This window comes from Choloepus didactylus, chromosome 9 (assembly GCF_015220235.1).
Source record: "Choloepus didactylus isolate mChoDid1 chromosome 9, mChoDid1.pri, whole genome shotgun sequence".
NCBI lineage: Eukaryota > Metazoa > Chordata > Mammalia > Pilosa > Megalonychidae > Choloepus > Choloepus didactylus.
The window spans coordinates 40181215-40198976 of NC_051315.1; the positions used below are offsets into that span (position 1 = coordinate 40181215).

General features: G+C 40.4%; 1 protein-coding gene across 3 annotated transcripts in view; it reads right to left on the minus strand.

The window, feature by feature from the left end:
* Positions 1-17762, minus strand: part of CACNB4 (calcium voltage-gated channel auxiliary subunit beta 4) — a 244929-nt gene that overhangs the window by 130739 nt on the left and 96428 nt on the right. Inside the window, exon 1 of one of the 3 annotated variants that reach the window (XM_037850529.1) lies at positions 613-868. The exons of the other annotated variants lie outside the window; for them this stretch is intronic. Coding sequence (XP_037706457.1) covers positions 613-657 — 45 coding nt within the window. The 5' untranslated portion in view covers positions 658-868. Of the gene's footprint in view, positions 1-612; positions 869-17762 lie in introns of those variants that run through there. 3 annotated transcript variants of the gene reach the window in all.

The window sequence follows — 17762 nt, forward strand, 5'->3', positions numbered from 1 at the left end:
TCCAATTTCCTAAGCCAAAACCCACGTGAGCTACTTCAGTCTTCCAGGGTAGAGTAGAGGCACACTACCCCCGCCTGTGCGATGGGGCACTGGGGTGTTGCATTACCACAACCCTCACACCTGATTTCCTTAACAAAGAAGCAGATCTGCACCACTTGTTTGGCCATAAGACAGCTCCAGCTTACGAAGTTCCATTCATGCCAGTCAATAAACAGCGTGCATTATATAATGAATGAGCCTTTTCTATGAGTCCTGCTATTGGAAAACATAGGCACTTTCTGCACAGTTTAAACCAGTCTACAAGGAGCAGTTACCCCTGGCGAGACCAAATGTGGACCAGGTAACGGATAAATCTGAACAGCCTACACTCTTAGATGCCTTTGCTGTCACCATCATTTCCTTTTCGCTTGGCAAGAAATTATGTAATAAAGAATTGTTTCAGGTAACTATAAACTCTACACAGAACATTTACACAGCAGCCGGCAAGCATCGGAATGATGCTGGCTTTCAGCTCCATGTTCCCTGCGTTGCCTAAGAAATAGGAAGGAGGGGGGAGGAGTGGGAGGGGGAAGAGGTGGGGAGAGGGAATCGGCTATCCATGAAAATACTTACAGCCTCCGAGTCTTCAATTCCATGCAGGTACAAATTGTCATACATGGAGGTCTGATAATCCCGAGCACCTCTTTCAAGGCGAAAACAAAATTGCTAGAGAAACCACAGCAAGAGCTAAAAGGTAGAAAAGGCCTGTTTGGAAGAGCTGCGCCTGCCTAATCAACTCCTGCGGATTTACCAGGCAAGATGCTATTCATTCACATCACACAGGGTGAGGTTATCCCCAGAGGCAGTCCAGACCTGGCATTTTCTCTGCCTTCCCAATACAGAGCATAAAAAGCAAAACCCTTGCTCAGCCCCAGACTGGTGACTGAGCGAGGGAGGCAGCGTCTGATTGGCTCGGCCTCCCTGCTTCAGTCAGCTGAAGAGCCTTCCCTCGGAGAGTGAGGGAGACTTAGCATCCTACCCAGCTAAGGGCTGCTTCCTGTTTCGCCTGTATCCTTAGTTCTGCAATAAACACTCAAGATCCAAAAGGCTACTTGGAATGTTGAGAAAGGCAGACTATTGAATACTCTAAACACAACTGCTCATCTTCTTAATTAAATTCATAATCAGAGGGGAATGGGGAAGCCAAGGAGAGATTTTATTTTCAGAGAATATAAAATAAAGACAGGAGAACATACGCTAATCTCCATCCAACATCTGTACTTAACAGATGCGGTTTAAGTCAAAAAGGCAGTAAGTCATTTAAAATTTAAAAAAAAAAAGGTGAAGGAAAACGGATGGGATAAACAGATGGTAAGCGTTCTTGCGGGAATTTCTACAGTAAAAGTTTTAAATAGTCCCATTGAAGTCACTCTGCCTCACTGGCAAGAAAATACTTCCATGATCCAACTTCTGAAGTGTGAGAAAGAACCCAGAAATCACTCAACTTTATTTAGATACAAACATTTGTCATGTCTCTTTAGTTTGATTTCCTTGATCTCTTTAAGCAACAGCCAAGGTTTTAACTTAAGTCCCTCATCCCCTTCATCAGGCCTAAACCTTTACTATTCCTAAGACAGCATCTTGTCCTGTTTCCTCGTCATCCTCCCACCACACCAGGATTGGGCTGTCCCAAGGCAGGCCACACACTGGGGTAGCCTGATGTGGAGCTTAACACTTCAGGTCACTCACTAAGGTACTTTCTGCAGCTTTGAAACAGGAAAGCAAGTGCTGGGGTTATTCTAAAAGAAGCTAAATTTGGATAAAAGAAGTTGGTGAGGGGCAAAGAACACAGGCTGGAGAAGCTGCATGATTTCCGGGGGTAAGCAATGACCCAGAAACTCAGAGGCCCCGAGTCCAGTGTCGGCTTTGCCATGAACTGGCTGGATGACTCTAGATCAGTCACAACCCCTAGGGGCATTCACTTCTTCACCTGCCAAACCAAGGTAAGAAAGAAGTTCGAGAAAGAAGTTTGCACATCTAAAGTGCCACATAAACACTTACCAACGACAACCATGCTTTGTCAGCCAGAAGGCACTGGCTGCAGTTCATGGGAACGCAGCACAGGAGCAATGGGCTGGCCCTGAACCCAGGAAATGAGGCCCGTCCTTCCAGCCAGTACCTGAAAAGTGTAATTCTTAAGGGAACAAACCTGAGTCACAGACAGCTCCCAGGTCTGCTGCTGCTGCCTCAATCTCTTTCGATCACAGGTGCACACCTTGGGAGCAGCACCCATGCCCAGACACTTCCAAATATAAAAGACGGCCAGGAACTCAGCTGACCTTTGGAGCAGCTAAACTGTAGGGTCCCCACAGGATGCCAGCTCTCACAGAGAGAGATCAGCAGATGGGGATGGGCACAATTGGTGGCATTCCACAGAAAGAAACTGGTGCCAACTCTACCTGTTGACGATGGTGGGTCCTGAACCAAGTCACTTCCCAGGCTGAACCTCAGTTTCCTGCTCCATTAAGCAAAAGGACTGGTCAAACGATTTGTAAGCAAATTCACGTATCAGACACTGTTATTTTAATTAAGCCTATAACTAGAGCCATGAGATATTTTAGTCAGAATCTCCAGAAAATTGAGCCAAGAGGATCTTTTCCTTTTTAAAATTTCCAGGCCATTTCTTTACCACTTCAATTGACAGTATAGATATTTACTGAGTATCTGAAAATGGGGACCTAAATTAGGGGAGAAAAGAAAGAGGCAGTCTGTTTCCATAATTCCCACAGATGAGAAAAACTGCTCCCTAAAGAGAAAATTGTCCATGGGCTCAATTCCTCTCCCGCTTTTCACTGCCTCAGAGTGCTCCCTATAGCTAACGCGAGGGTCTAAAGGGAGTTTTTAAAGAGCAGAGGTTCCTTCTGTGAAACATGAACGCATGTCCTAAACAAGGCTGACTCGGCATGGGGTGTTAGGAGGGAGGCACTGGATCAAGCCTGTGGTTACTCTTTCAACCCTACACCCAGGCCTTCAAGGACTGAGAACAGACGGGGAGCAGGCTGCCTGCTTCCCAGGAAGTTAGAAAAATGCTGGACTCCAAATCACAAACTGGTAGTGGTGGGGCAGACTCAGAGGTCACTCTGGCCCTCATTTTAAAAACCAGAAAGTTTAAATTGCTTTATTCAAGGCCATCATGCTCTATACTTGAGTATTCCTTCCCAACTCCCTTCTTGGTGGAGTTTTCAAGATAAGAGGAGCGGGGCAGGGAGCCAGTTCCTGGGGGGAATTTGGAGAAATACAGAGCAGGTCACTTTGGTGGGGGAAACCCCATTCTTTCCCACTCTTTCTATTCTAAAATGGCCTGATGACAAGTCAAGTCGTCACTCACAAGTTGTCAACTGAAAATCAAATAACAGCTTGGGGAGTCTGCCCCCAGGGTTGGGGGATACACTTGTGAACTACAAGTGACCTAAAGGTTTCGACCTACAGGGTGCCAAAGGAGTCTCAGTGAGAGACTCAGTTCTGGCCTCACAAAGGGCACTCTGAGTCCCCCCAGAAAATTTGCTCAGAGCTCCTAGAGGTTCTTGGAACTGGCCATCTCTGTCTCAAGATTCTCTGAACTGAGAACCACTGAGAAGTAGTGAGGGGTCCCTAGTTGCTTCCTGGCCCTGTTTCAGATCACCGCACAACCCCAGGCTTTGGATGAAAGGGCCCAGAAATTCCGGCAGGCCCAAGTCACAAGGGCCAAATGTCAGGGGTGTCATACTTCACTGCAGCAAGAAGGCAGAGGCAGTAGGGATTGGCACCCCTAAGTGATGGGTTAAGAGGATAGAGGGAGAACCACCACTTTCCCTGCCTATTTCTCCTACCTAAGGCCACGTGAGAGCCAGTTCAAAAATCTTTTGGCTCATCTTGTGTCTGCCTTTCTCAGCAACCCATCTACCCTCATCATTCAGTAGTCTCCAAAATTACGCAGCCTCAAGAAGGCTGCCTTCAATTCTGAGCTGCTCTGCTGAATATGTTTCTGACCCACTTCCTCTCAAGTCATCTCTCATTACAATCAAATGTGAAAGTCAGAAAAACTCATCAAAAAGCATTCCCTGTATGATTCTATGTTTATAAATTCCACATGATTCTCGGTGAGGTGGTTTTTCTTGCAATTTGACAAATGCCTCATCTGGGCCCAATTCATTGGAGAAAATCAGGAAAGCTCTATTCTGTAGCTCAAGGGAACATTATTTTTGCTTAGTTTTTATTAGTTACAAACTTAGGGACATGGAGTTCCTTTTTCTTACTCCATGTTGACTTTTGTGGTGCAGCAAACCCATGTAATTGAAGATGGAATACAAAGGACAAGCATTTCTCTTTTCCATTTGTTTGGAAAGGGAAGAGAAGAGGGAGAGAGAAACCAAGAGTGAGCTGATTATTTATGAGGTTTAGATAGCAATGATCGAGACAACTGGTGTAGATTTAGAAGCAAAAGGGTTTTGCTACCTAATTTCCCCTGCCCTGGATTTCTGTGGAATTTAATTTTCTAAGCCAGCATGGTTATGTGTTCTACAGCAGGGCTCTGCGAGGTTATAGAAAAGACAATGGAACAAGTGTAGTCTTCAGCAAGGACCAGCCCTCTCCTTGGCCCTATGGGTTAGAACATAAGCCCGAGCTCTTTGCCAATTCAGCTGGGACACTATTTTCCTCTTTGTTTTTGTTTAAATTTTACTAAGTGGCCACCATGCGCTAGATCATTTTCTACTTCTATTGCTCTACAAAAACAAATCCATTCCTTTGCCTCTAGAAATCTGTGTGGCACTGCTTCCTCCCTGATGTGCCTCAGACAAGTGGTACCAATAGGGCAGACATGGGAATGAAAACACAACAAAACAAAGCAAAAAACAACCACCACCAGATTCCCCTTTTAGCAGTCCTCTGCTGTGGGCCTCCAAATTTGAATTTAGACCTCACTACCTAACCAGGCATGTACTTGAGTCTTTGGGCCTCTTCTGTAACATGGAGATAATAAGAGTTTCCGACTTAATGAGAAAACAAATGAAAGACACAAAGAAAGTGCCTGGCACATAGACGGAAGATGGAAGAACTGGCCTTTTTAAGTTTTAGGGAAGTAGTATAGAGTGAGGGCTGCCTGCATTGCCCAGCTCTACAGGTCCCAGGCATGCCACATTCTCTGTAGATAGTGCGCCCCAGTGCAGGGTACTTAAGAGCAGGGACTCTGGAGGCAGACTGTCTGCACGTCCCAGCTACGCCACTTTCCAGCTGGGTAACATTGGGCAACCTCCTTTGTCTCTCTGTGCCTCCATTTCTTCATTTATGAAATGGGGAGTATACCAACATTATTGTGCAAATGAAAAGACTTGACATGGGAAAGAGCTCAGAACCACGGCTGGCACAAACTCAGGGCTCCACAGCATCAGCTGCTGTGGTGGTTCTTCTTACCATTCTCAGCCTGGCTTCTGGCCTGAAGCCCTGGCACCTAGGCCTGGGGTGGGGCTCCTAATACTCACCCCTGAGGTTCACCACCCCACCAAACTCGGGGTTTCCTGTGTGCCTCAAAGTCCCAGGACTCACGTACTGGCCTTCCCCAAGTGCCTGGCCTCTTCCCTGACCTCCATCTGCTCCACTAGCCACTCCTGGACTGCCTCCTCCTACCACAAACCACTGTCAAGAACAATATTCCCGTGAAAATCCCATAACACATGCAACTACTGGTTAATACCAAGGAGCAAGAAGGAGAACGAGAAAGAAAGACAAGGATAAAGAGGCAGGGACAGAAACGCCTAGAGACACTCAGAGGAAGAATGCTATGGACTAGAACCTTAAGAGCAAGCGCCCCTATCTCCGAGCCATTCTCCATAATTCATAAAAGAGTGAGTGTGGGTAAGGTAAAAAAAAAATTCCCATGGCCTATTCAACTTGCCAGAAAATGACAGATCCCTTCTGTGATTGACATAGTACTTATAAATCTCTCATTTTCCGAAAGTTCTATTAAAAAAAAAAAAAAAAAGCCAATCTCTTGGCAAAAGCATTTCAAACAATCATGATTTTCATGATTGCTACGCAACTTTATTTTCCATTGTTCTTCAAAATGAACCCAGGAGACTAGTCCAAGCTTGTCTCCTCCCTATCCATCATTTAGCTAATATTATTATCAATGCTAATTTAACAGTTCCGACATCTAGGTATTGGTGTTCTCTTGTGCTTGGTGGTACTTTAGTGTCTGTTATTGAGAAGATCAACAAGACATGAAAGCATCCTTCTGGAAGCAGATTGAGGGATGGTGTGGTGGCAGCACTGGAGAGCCTTAAAACAAATTTAACCAAGGACATGGCTGCAAAGCTCTCACATTTTGAGAAGCTCTAATGAGAGCTGGAGCGTAATTTGATTCCTTTATCCACAAAGCTTCAGTGGAGTGGGAAGCAGGGAAGAGGAAAGGAAGGATCACTCCCACGCCTGGAGTAGGAAGAAATGAATCAGTCACCAACTTACTATTTTACTTTGTGCAAATCATTTCTTTCTAAGGCAAACCATCCCCATCACCCACCTCGCCTTGGATGGGACTCCTTGGATTCCATGATTCCAAACTTGCCAAAAAGAGTAAACAGTTTAGTTTTTTAGTTAGTTTGTTGTTGTTTTTATTTAAGTGTAAAATTCATGACATTTTATTTTCTAGTTTGCTTTTAGATATGTGAGATTAATGTTTTTCCTTCCTGGGGGAGCTTTTCTCTTGGATTTGATAACAGTTTACTTATGGACACGTTCAATCATCCAATAAACATCCATAAAGGCTTAGTGAGAACCCAATATCTCCTCTAAACAAAAATCAGATTGTGTAGGCCCCTATTCAAAACCTTTCAATGGGAAGGATAAAGACAGAAATCCTTACCTTGGTCAAGTAAGACCCCAGCATTTCTCTTCAGCCCCTTCTCCCGTTCAATGTCTTTTCTGTGGCCAGCCTGGCCTACCTGGCCACACCACACCCCAAACCAGCACAGGATTCTGTATATCTGGAGCTCTCTGCCTAGGAGAGCCCACTTCCACCACCGCCTCCCCCATCATCAGTGAGATTGATTGATGGGTTACTATTGTCTCCAGAATGTGAGTTCTATGGGAAGAGGCAACGCGTCTCTTTTTACTTACCACTGCATCTCTACCTCCCAGTACAGAGCCTTGTACATAGATGGTTTTCAATAAACACAAAAATAAATTCCTGATAGCCCCACTTCTGCACTGGCTACAAAAACAGTACAGTGACTAACAGAAGAGCAGGCAAAGTAAAATGTGGGTATTTTTTGGAGCTAAGAAAACCTGGAATGTGAGCATCTCTAGAGGGTTCTCACCAAATTGCCTTTATGCTCTGATTGGGAAACAGTAGTCTCTGCTTAGATTCTGAGTCTTCCAAATTAAATAACCCAGATGCAACATAGAGATATTCTTTTCACAGATTCTTTATTTCAGAGGAAACGGAATTTACAATGTGTTGATGGAAAGATGTTTCTTTTTGGTGATGGAGGAAGATCCTATGATCTTTCACACCTTCGCACATGCTGTTTCCTCTGTCTGGGAGGCTGTCTCCACTCTGTCCCCATCCCTGAGTTTTTCCATTTGATAAACTCATTCCTTCCTTAAGGTCCAATGTAAATGTCACTAAGACCTTCCCCAACTTCCTCAGACATTAGACACCCGTTCTTCAATATACCAGAGCACTCTGTTCTCAGGTACCTCTACTAGTGGCCTTACTGCAGAATAGTGGAATTCATCCTGTAGACCTCCTCCTCCACTAGAAGATGAACAACTCAAAAGCAGGGACCACATCTTACTCAGCTTTATACTCCCAAATGCTTCATTCCATCAAAGATCCTCCAAAAGTATTGGTTGCAGGAACTGAATGGCAAGCATGAAAAGAAAACCCGCATTTTCAGCCCTGATGACTCTGCTTCTATCACCATCCATGCAGCCTAATCTAGGTGCAGTGAAACCTTAAGTGAAGTCCCTCAAGAGAAAGGAATGAGCCAGGAAATTGTGAGGCCAATTTTAGGGCTGCAGTGGAGTTAGAGAACAAACCACACAATGAAAAGGGGTGTCAGGGACTCAAGTCTAAGGAGGGCTTGGGTCAGTGTAGGGGCTCTTCTTGAACAGAATCTCTGACAGAAAGGATATTGATGGATGAATGAATGGTAATATTAGGGTTACCAGAACTTTGTGGACTCAGAATGTGTTTTTGGAGAAATACCTATTTCTCTTTGGAGAAGTGTGCCAGGTTACGTACCCCTCAAAAGCAGGAATTATGCCTTATTCATCTTGTTAATATGCCCCTCTCTGACCCAGTGCCTATTATAATAACTGGAAAATAGTAGAAGTTCAACAACTACATTGAAAAAATCTGAATAACCTGGTATAAGTGACCTCCACAATACAACATGGCATCGAGGGGATCATGTCTCAAGTTCTATCACAGCCCATCTACCCTTAGGCACCAGGCATGCTAGAACCTCAACAGGAAGTAGGAAAAAATATGGCTGACTCACAAATACTGAGCTTAGAGTACCAAGACTCATTCCAGACCTCTCCTGAAAGTGGACCTGAAGTTTATAAAATACTGTCAAATTTGGGTAGGATTATCTCAGGCAATGGATTGGTTTTAATCTTCAGGCTGACAGTTTTCCGTTTCTACAACTCAGCTGGAAGTAAGGCAGGGATTGTGATTTTGATGTACACTGCTGGCTTTAACTTCTCTATTATTCTGTGTGGCAGAGATGACTAAAGGCCCCAGTATCTATTCTCCAATTCTTCCTTCTAGCAAAACAAAACAAAACGAAACAAAAACAACCATTCCATCCTCAAGGCATATGGCTCTCCAGTGAGAAACTCCATTTCCCAGCTTCCCTTGGAGCTAGATGTGACCATGTGATCATGCTCTTACCAACACAATGTGAGTGAAAATAAAGTGTCTAACTTACACATCACATCCTTAAAAGGATACTGCTTGTCCACCACATGCTCTTTTCTCCATTCCCTCAGATGTGGTACTAGTGTACCAACTTCCTCTATACAGATGAGCACCTTACCCTGGGGATGAGGAGGTAATAGGATAGAAGTAACCTGAGTCTGTAAATGACCTCATAAAGCAGGGCAACTCTGCAATCCCAGACTGCTTTCCATTCACCATTACTTGGAAGAGAAATGCACGCCCATCTTATTTGGCAACTTTATTTGGGGATTGCTTTGTTGCAGCAGCTTAGCCTTACTAATTAACAGTTGCAAAAGTAACTAAAATATAGGGATCATTAGAACAGAAACAAGGCAATCATAAAAATAAGGCCTGAAAATAGGAAGTGGATTCAGAAAAAGTCACCTTATTAGATTGTGCCATTTCTTCTAATAGTTCTTTCACAAAAAAACAAGATGATGGTCAGTTACATCAAATTCTCACCACAATCCCATTAAAAACAAAACATTGCTATGTAAATGCTTAGCCATAATAAGCCTATTTATTTTCTGAAACCAAAGACTAGGGACAAAAACAAAATGTTGGTAAGCTGAACACACACACACACACATAAATTGCCAATTTTAAACTGCTTTTTCAAAGCCCAAATGAATTCAAAGAAAATCTTAAACTCTAATGTTTGAGTTTTCAATTCAAATAGATCACTACAAAGAGAAAAACAGTCACCATCTTTTAGCAAAGTCCATAAGGACTTCATCACAAAGATTTGGATTTTCAACATAATTTCTTTTAGTTTCCACTAAGTGTGGTCATTTCCTTTGCAGTACTGGATGAAAAATTAGTTGGAGCACTAAGTCCAAAGCCTTTTCCCAAGAGGCATAAATGGAAAGAAAGTGAATTACTTGTCCTAAATTCCAATTCTAGGAAGTGATTCCTGCATCAAACATGCAAGGAAAAAACAATCATCTTCATAGAAAATATTATAAATTTGCAGACAAATAATGAAAATAATGTACAGTTGTATTGACAGAAAATAGAGGAGACTATAAAAAATTATCAATAATCTCTTATGTTTGTAGGCATGACTCATAAGCCCAAAGCATAAACAAATGATAGACTTTGGTCACACACACACACTCACACACTTTGCAAAGTGTTTGACAATGCATTTTTCTTAATAACAGAAAACTAGTTCTCAAATATTTAATAAAGATGGACTGGAGAATATTTTGGGCAGAAAATAAAGTATTTGAGGGACTGGGGGGAAATGTGGCACTATTAAACTTCCCCACCTGGGGAATTCCTGCTATTCTCTTAAGCAATAGGGGCTCCCAATTTAATAAGCCAGGCCTTCAATCTAAAGGCTTCCCCTCAAGAAACTTATCTCTCCAATGGCAAAGCTAAGCCTACTTATAATTATGCCTAAGAGTCACCCCCAGAGAAGCTCTTTTGTTGCTCAGATGTGGCCTCTCTCTCCAAGCCAACTCTGCAGGTAAACTCACTGCCCTCCTCCCTACACGGGACATGACTTCTAGGGGTCTGAGTCTCCCTGGCAACATGGGACATGACTCCCAGGGATGAGCCTAGACCTGGCATTGTGGGATTAAGAATGTCTTCTTGACCAAAAGGGAGAAGAGAAACAAAACAAATTAAAGTTTCAGTGGCTAAGAGATTTCAAATAGTCGAGAGGTCATTCTGGAAGTTATTCTTAATGCATTATACAGATATTCCTTTTTAGCTAGAAGGAAATACCTGAAACCATTGAACTGTAATCCAGTAGACTTGATTCTTGATGAAGATTTATATAACTAGATAGCTTTTATCATGTGACTTTATGATTATGAAAAACATGTGACTTACACTCCTGGATCCAGTGTATAGGCAGATGAGTAATAAAATAAAAACAAAAAATAAATAAAAAATGGGGAGATAAGGGGTATGGGATGTTTTGGGTGTTCTTTTTTATTTTTATTTTTATTTTTTATTTTTTAAATTTTAAATCTTTTTTTTTTGAGTAAAGAAAATGTTCTAAAATGGATAGGGGTGATGAATGCACAACTATATGATGATACTGTGAGCCACTGATTGTATACTTTGGATGGATTATGTGGTGTGTGAATATATCTCAATAAAATTGCATTTATAATTGCATTTAAGTGTCATGTACATTACAACACCCCAAACTCATTGCATTTCTGAACTTCATGGTGTGTGTGTGTAGGTGGGGGGGAGGGGTAAGTTACAAATTCTACCTAACCCTCTAGTCTTATGTACCTTAGAAATCCATTTTCTTTTAAACTGGGAAAGAAAATAGTATCACAATTTTCAAAACCACAGTTTAAAACAAATTATTTTTAATGTAGATTACAAGGGGTGACAGTGTGATTGTGAAGACCTTGTGGATCACACCCCCTTTATCTAGTGTATGGATGAGTAGAAACATGGGGATAAAAACCAAAGGACAAATGGGGTGGGATGGGGGGATGATTTGGGTGTTCTTTTTTCACTTTTATTTTTTATTCTTGTTCTGGTTCTTTCTGATGTAAGGAAAATGTTCAGAGATAGATTGTGGTGATGAACGCATAACTATGTTATCATACTGTGGACAGTGGATTGTATATCATGGATGATTGTATGGTGTGTGAATGTATTTCAATAAAACTGAATTTAATAAAAATTTAAAAAAAATTATTTTTAATAGTCCATCTAAGTTACTCTTTCACCATCAAATTAGCTCTAAATAAATAAAAAATGCTAAAAAACAGTACAATAACAACTAGTCAGTCTGGGAACACTATCAAATCATAATGCTCCTTGATTTCCTTGGGCTTCTCTAACCATCTATTTAAATTATGGGTTATATGAACTTGAACACCTGTTTTAACATGATTTGAGTATGTGTTAGAATGAAAGAGGCACTAACTGTCCATTCCTCAAACAGTGAGGGGAAATTCATAAACATGCTGTTATGACTCTTAGGGTACTATCAGGGCAGGCATTAGGAAAAGAAATGCTATTAGTAAATGTTTTGATTTAACTAACAGTGAGAAATTATGAACTTTTCCAAAACTACCAAGTACCCCTAAAGCTTTCTATCCAAGTCTGGAACTAAAATACAATGTCAGGCAGCTGGCCTGTGGGCCTCAGTTAATACCAGTCTGCTTTTGAATAAGATATCTACTAGAATAGTTAAGATGTTAATCAACACAGCAACTCTGTAAATTATTGTCCTGTCCTCAGTCAAGCAGATCAGCTGCTAAAAGTTTGGGGAGAAGAACAAAAGGTTCAGTAGGAGTAGGGATGACTGAGCTAATTTCATAGCCATCAGAGTAAACCATGTTGTTTTGATTCAGTGTTTGTTGGTTGTGTTTGCCATCATTAAACTATATACTTGATGAACATAAAACATCAGAAAGATCTGAAGGGTGAGAAGTCATGGGCAAGTTTCTTAACATCACACAACTCTGAGAAGAATAAAATATATTTTCATTGTATTAATCCTCCATCTCCTTGTCCACTGCTATCTCTATTTAAACATCTTTCTCACTTTATTCCTCTTATTTTATCCACTCATTACACTTTCCCACCAAAACACATGGTTTGATCCAGATTTCTGTTGCTTCTTCTGCTTGAAACCAACTGAAGCATGTCTCTGGCCTATTGAAAGTTTCCCACAAGTCTTCCCTTCACATATTGGCTCCTTAATTTATAATGAGATCTTCCAGTGCCAATTCTTTCACAAAATTTTGGCCTTTAAAGTTTATTCGTTAAAGCATTTCCAATGAGTATATCTCTTTTTCTGATTATAAAATTAAAAAAAGTTTCTTTAAAAAAAAAAAAAAAACTAGTATTTTGTAAAAAGCTTGGGAAATTCAGAAAAATACAAAGAAAATAATAAAAATCTGTAATCTTACTACTGAAATATGATTACTGTTAATATTTTGTTTTTCCTTCTCCATGTACATTTTGTTTTACATCTGAACATGATACATGAAAACTTTTGTATTCTGTCCTATTCTCTTAATAATTACAACACAGGACTCTTCCCCACATTACTAAAAATTCCTCATAAACATAATGCATTAGATTACATAATATTGCATCATATGGATATATCACACAGTTTCCATTGTTTTGCTCATATAAATAATGCTGGAATTACTTTAGTCTGCAATTCAGATTATTTCTTGAGCTAGAGTCTCAGACATTGTGTCAAGTGTATGAACGTTTTTAAGCCTCTTGATCATATTGCTAAATGTTTCACAGAAAGATTCCACCAATTTACATACCTAATAGCTCAACATGAAGTGCTAGTTCTCAGCACTATCACTGACAATGAGGAGGGGAAGGGGTCTAAAATTTTAAATTTGATATGCAAGAAGTGGCATCTCATGGCTGCATTAATTGGCATTTTTTTGCTAATTAACATATAAATGTGACTATATTTAACATTTCAGGTTTTCAAAACCATAGCTAGTTTACTGTCCCTGAGTGAGGAATTTCTACATGTAAATAATAGACTGTGGTGTTCTTGTCCAGTCTCTTTTGGGAAAGCCTTATGAAAACGGCCTCTAAGGCAATGGCTCTCAACTCTGGCTGAAGCACAGAGTTACCTGTGAAGCTTTTTAAAAATCCATTTACATTCCAGAAACTTGAACTCAAAAAGTTCCATCATCTATATTTTCTGAAAACTTACAATCATTCTAAGCAATGGATGAGAAGACCACTGAGCTAAGACAATAACAGTTAAATATCACACCTATTGGGTGAATAAAGTACTGCATGAAATTCTTTAGGCATTATTTCCTGAACTACCATTTAGATCTAGGGTACCAACCTTACACCCACAGAGCAACTTATTCACCCTGTGAGATCCAGGTTTACAGAGTGACACAATAGCTATTTGTCTTATTTCTAATAATGATCTTGTTTCACATGAAAAGAAAAGAACATAAACACTGTTGTATCCTTTATTTATATACCAAGCACAGTAGATAGGAATTTCCAAAATGGCACCTCTTCCAGCTCAAGGAGAGCCTCGGCCTGAATCCTGTGAGCCAGGGATAAGTGTTCACACTATTTACTGATTCATGGTAAAGCCTGCCAAAATACAAAATCCCAGCTATCCCTTCAATTCACTCCCATTCCCACCCCCATCTCTAAACAGCCAATTGCTCCCCTTGCACACTATTAAGTACCATACTGGAATAGTCTATGGCTATTGAAGCTGGTGTCACATGGCTTAGCATACTAATCAACCTGATACAACCCAGGCTGAGGACATATCCTCATCTCACTCTCAGAGCTAAGCAACCAAACCTATAATTGGAGAATATATGGGGAAAAAAAGAAGGCCTGAGGTTGGAGAGAAAAGTCATCTCCATATTAACTCTGGTGCAATCCCATTTGGCTGGAATATACTAGCATAAGAACAGCCTGGGCCCAATCAGACTCTCCTCACATTGCCTGAATCTGAATGCCACCATCAGCCTAACTCCCTACTGGGGTCACAAATCAAACTATTGTAAATCATCAGCACAAGAAGCTCTGCAAGAACTGTTTCAGAATTTTTTTCTTCTCTGTCAGAAAGTTGAAAGTGGTCTTCCTCTACCATGGTAGAGAGACCCTTCTGGAAGGAAGAGAAGAGAGTTACATGCTGACAGCCAATACTCATACTGTTGGGTCAGAATGGAATGAGTAAACTAAGGCCCTTGCTGAGTCCATTAGTGGAAAACTCACTCCAATTTTCCGTCAAGAAAGGTAAGGGACAGATTTTCAAAATTAGGTAAAATATGGGTCCAAACGAATTCTTTTACCTGTTCTGCAGACAACCTACCCAAAATATCAGCATTACCCTGCCAATCACCTTAGGGTCTTGACACAAATTAACTGACAATGATGGATGGGATTTTTGAACATCAAAAATTAAATCTTTAGATGGCAATGAGTATTTTTTATGGTTTACTGCAGCTTAGGGTGGGGCGGGGGAATTCAATGTCTATGCTTGGTTGGGTTCAGAGAAGCAATGTGAACACCACTCTGTTTCATTCTGTTCATCTCTCCTGGGGCCATTTTGCCAGCCTTTGGGTTTTTCCTGCCATGGACATCATCCTCAAAAAAGGCCTCAGGACACAGAATGTCAGAAGCCACTGAGCATAATAAGCAATAATTATACATCCAAAAGGAAGACACTTTGTTGATGTTTTGAACTAAGTTTAAAAGAAAGGAACATTAATAAGTACACCAAACTTGGTGACTGGAATTAGCAAACCAGGACACGTATCCAGAAGTGTAATCACAATGTCACATGTTCACACCTAGGCATTTAGCTGTGTGTCACTGTAAATCATTGTGCCAGCGCTTTCACTCCTCTACATCTTATTTTTTCTCCTAAATTTAGTGCCATTACAAAAGCTGTGAACTATGCACAGGGAGAGTGAATCACAGTTTTCGATGAAACCCATCAATTTAATTTTGTCTTCAGTTTTGCATATTTTCATTTCCAATGACAATAATTCAGTCATTATACGTCGTTTTCTGGTGCTGATTCTTGAAGATTTATGCATCTGCATAAATTTGCCTGAAAAGTCACTTTACTTATATTCATTAGAGATTGTACCCTCCTTTTGAAATTTGATTCTATGAAATCATTTTTATACTGTTTTTTAATTTTTTTTGTTTTTTTTAATTGAGATTGTTCACATTCCATACAATTATCCAAAGATCCAAAGTGTTCAATCAATTGCCCACAGTACCATCATACAGCTGTGCATCCATCACCATAACTGATTTTTTTTTTCAATTTTTAGAATATTTTCATTACTCCAGAAAAGAAATAAAGACAAAAAAAAAAGGAAACTTAAATCCTCCCATACCCCTGACCTGACCACCACCCCCCCTCCATTACTGACTCATAGTATTGGTATAGTACATTTGTTACTGTTGATGAAAGAATGTAAAATACTACTAACTGTAGTATGCAGTTTGCAATCGGTATACTTTTCTCCCTATATGCCCCTCCATTATTAACTTCTAGTTACAGTGTCATACATTTGTTCTAGTTCATGAAAGAGATTTCTAACATTTGTACAGTTAATCATGGACATTGCCCACCACAGGATTCAGTTTTATACATTCCCATCTTGTAACCTCTAACTTTCCTTCTGGTGGCATATGTGACTGTGGACTTCCCCCTTCCACTATAGTCACACACCATTCAGCACTGTTAATTATTCTCACAATGTGCTATCATCACCTCTGTCCATTTTCAAACACTAAAGTTCAACCTAGTTGAACATTCTGCTCATAATAAGCAACCGCTCCCCATTCTTTAGCCTCATTCTATATCCGGGTAACTTATATTTCATGTCTATGAGTTTACATATTATAATTAGTTCATATCAGTGAGACCTTGCACTATTTGTCCTTATGTGTCTGTCTTATTTCACTCAATATAGTGCCCTCAAGGTTTCTTCATCAACCCACTTTTTTCAGACAGCTTTGTTCACACACCATACATTCCATCCTAAGTAAACAAATGATGGTTCCCTGTATAGTCACGTATTTATGTACTCACCACCATCACCACTATCTATATAAGGACATCTCCATTTCTTCCACACAGGAGGAAGAGTCAAAGAAGGCAGAGACACAAAAGAAAAAGAAAAACAAGAAAAACAAAACAAAACATGACAGCTAGGAAGCAACAAAAGGAAAGATAATATTAAACTAAAGTAGAATAAAGAGTCAGACAACATCACCAATGCCAGGAGTCCCCCCCTCTTATGTCCCCCTCTTATATGCATTTAGCTTTGGTATATTGCCTTTGTTACATTGAAGGAAGCATAATACATGTTTCTGTTAATTATAGTCTCTAGTTTGCATTGATTGTATTTTTCCCCCAATACCATCCTATTTTTAACACCTTGCAAGGTTGAGATTCATTTGTTCTCCCTCATGTAAATACATATTCGTACCTTTTATCACAATTGCTGAGCACTCTAAGTTTCACTGAGTTATACATCCCTGTCTTTATCTTTCCTCTTTCCTTCTGGTGTCCCACATGCTCCTAACCTTCCTCTTTCAACCATACTCACAATCATCTTTGTTCAGTGTACTTACATTGCTGTGCTAACATCACCCAAGATTGTGTTCCAAACCTCTCACTCCTGTCTTTTCCTATCTGTCTGTAGTGCTCCCTTTAGTATTTCCTGTAGTGCAGGTATCTTGTTCACAAACTCTGTCATTGTCTGTTTGTCAGAAAAGATTTTAAACTCTCCCTCATATTTGAAGGACAGTTTTGCTGGATATAGGATTCATGGTTAGCAGTTTTTCTCTTTTAGTATCTTAAATATATCACACCACTTCCTTCTTGCCTCCATGGTTTCTAATGAGAAATTCACACACAGTCTTATCAAACTTCCTTTGTATGTGATGGATAGCTTTTCTCTTGCTGCTTTCAGGATTCTCTCTTTATCTTTGACATTTGATAATCTGATTATTAAGTGTCTTGTCACAGGCCTATTCAGATCTATTCTATTTGGTGTACGCTGTGCTTCTTGGATCTATAATTTTATGTCCTTCATAAAAGATGGGAAATTTTCACTGATTATTTCCTTTATTATTGCTTCTGTCCCTTTTCTCTTCTCTTCTCCTTCTGGGACACCCATGACATGTACATTCATGCATTTCATGTTGTCATTCAATTCCCTGAGACGTTGCTCATATTTTTCCATTTTTTCCCTATCTGTTCTTTTGTGTGTAGGCTTTCAGGTGTCTTGTTCTCCAGTTCCTGAGTGTTTTCTTCTGCTCCTGAGATCTG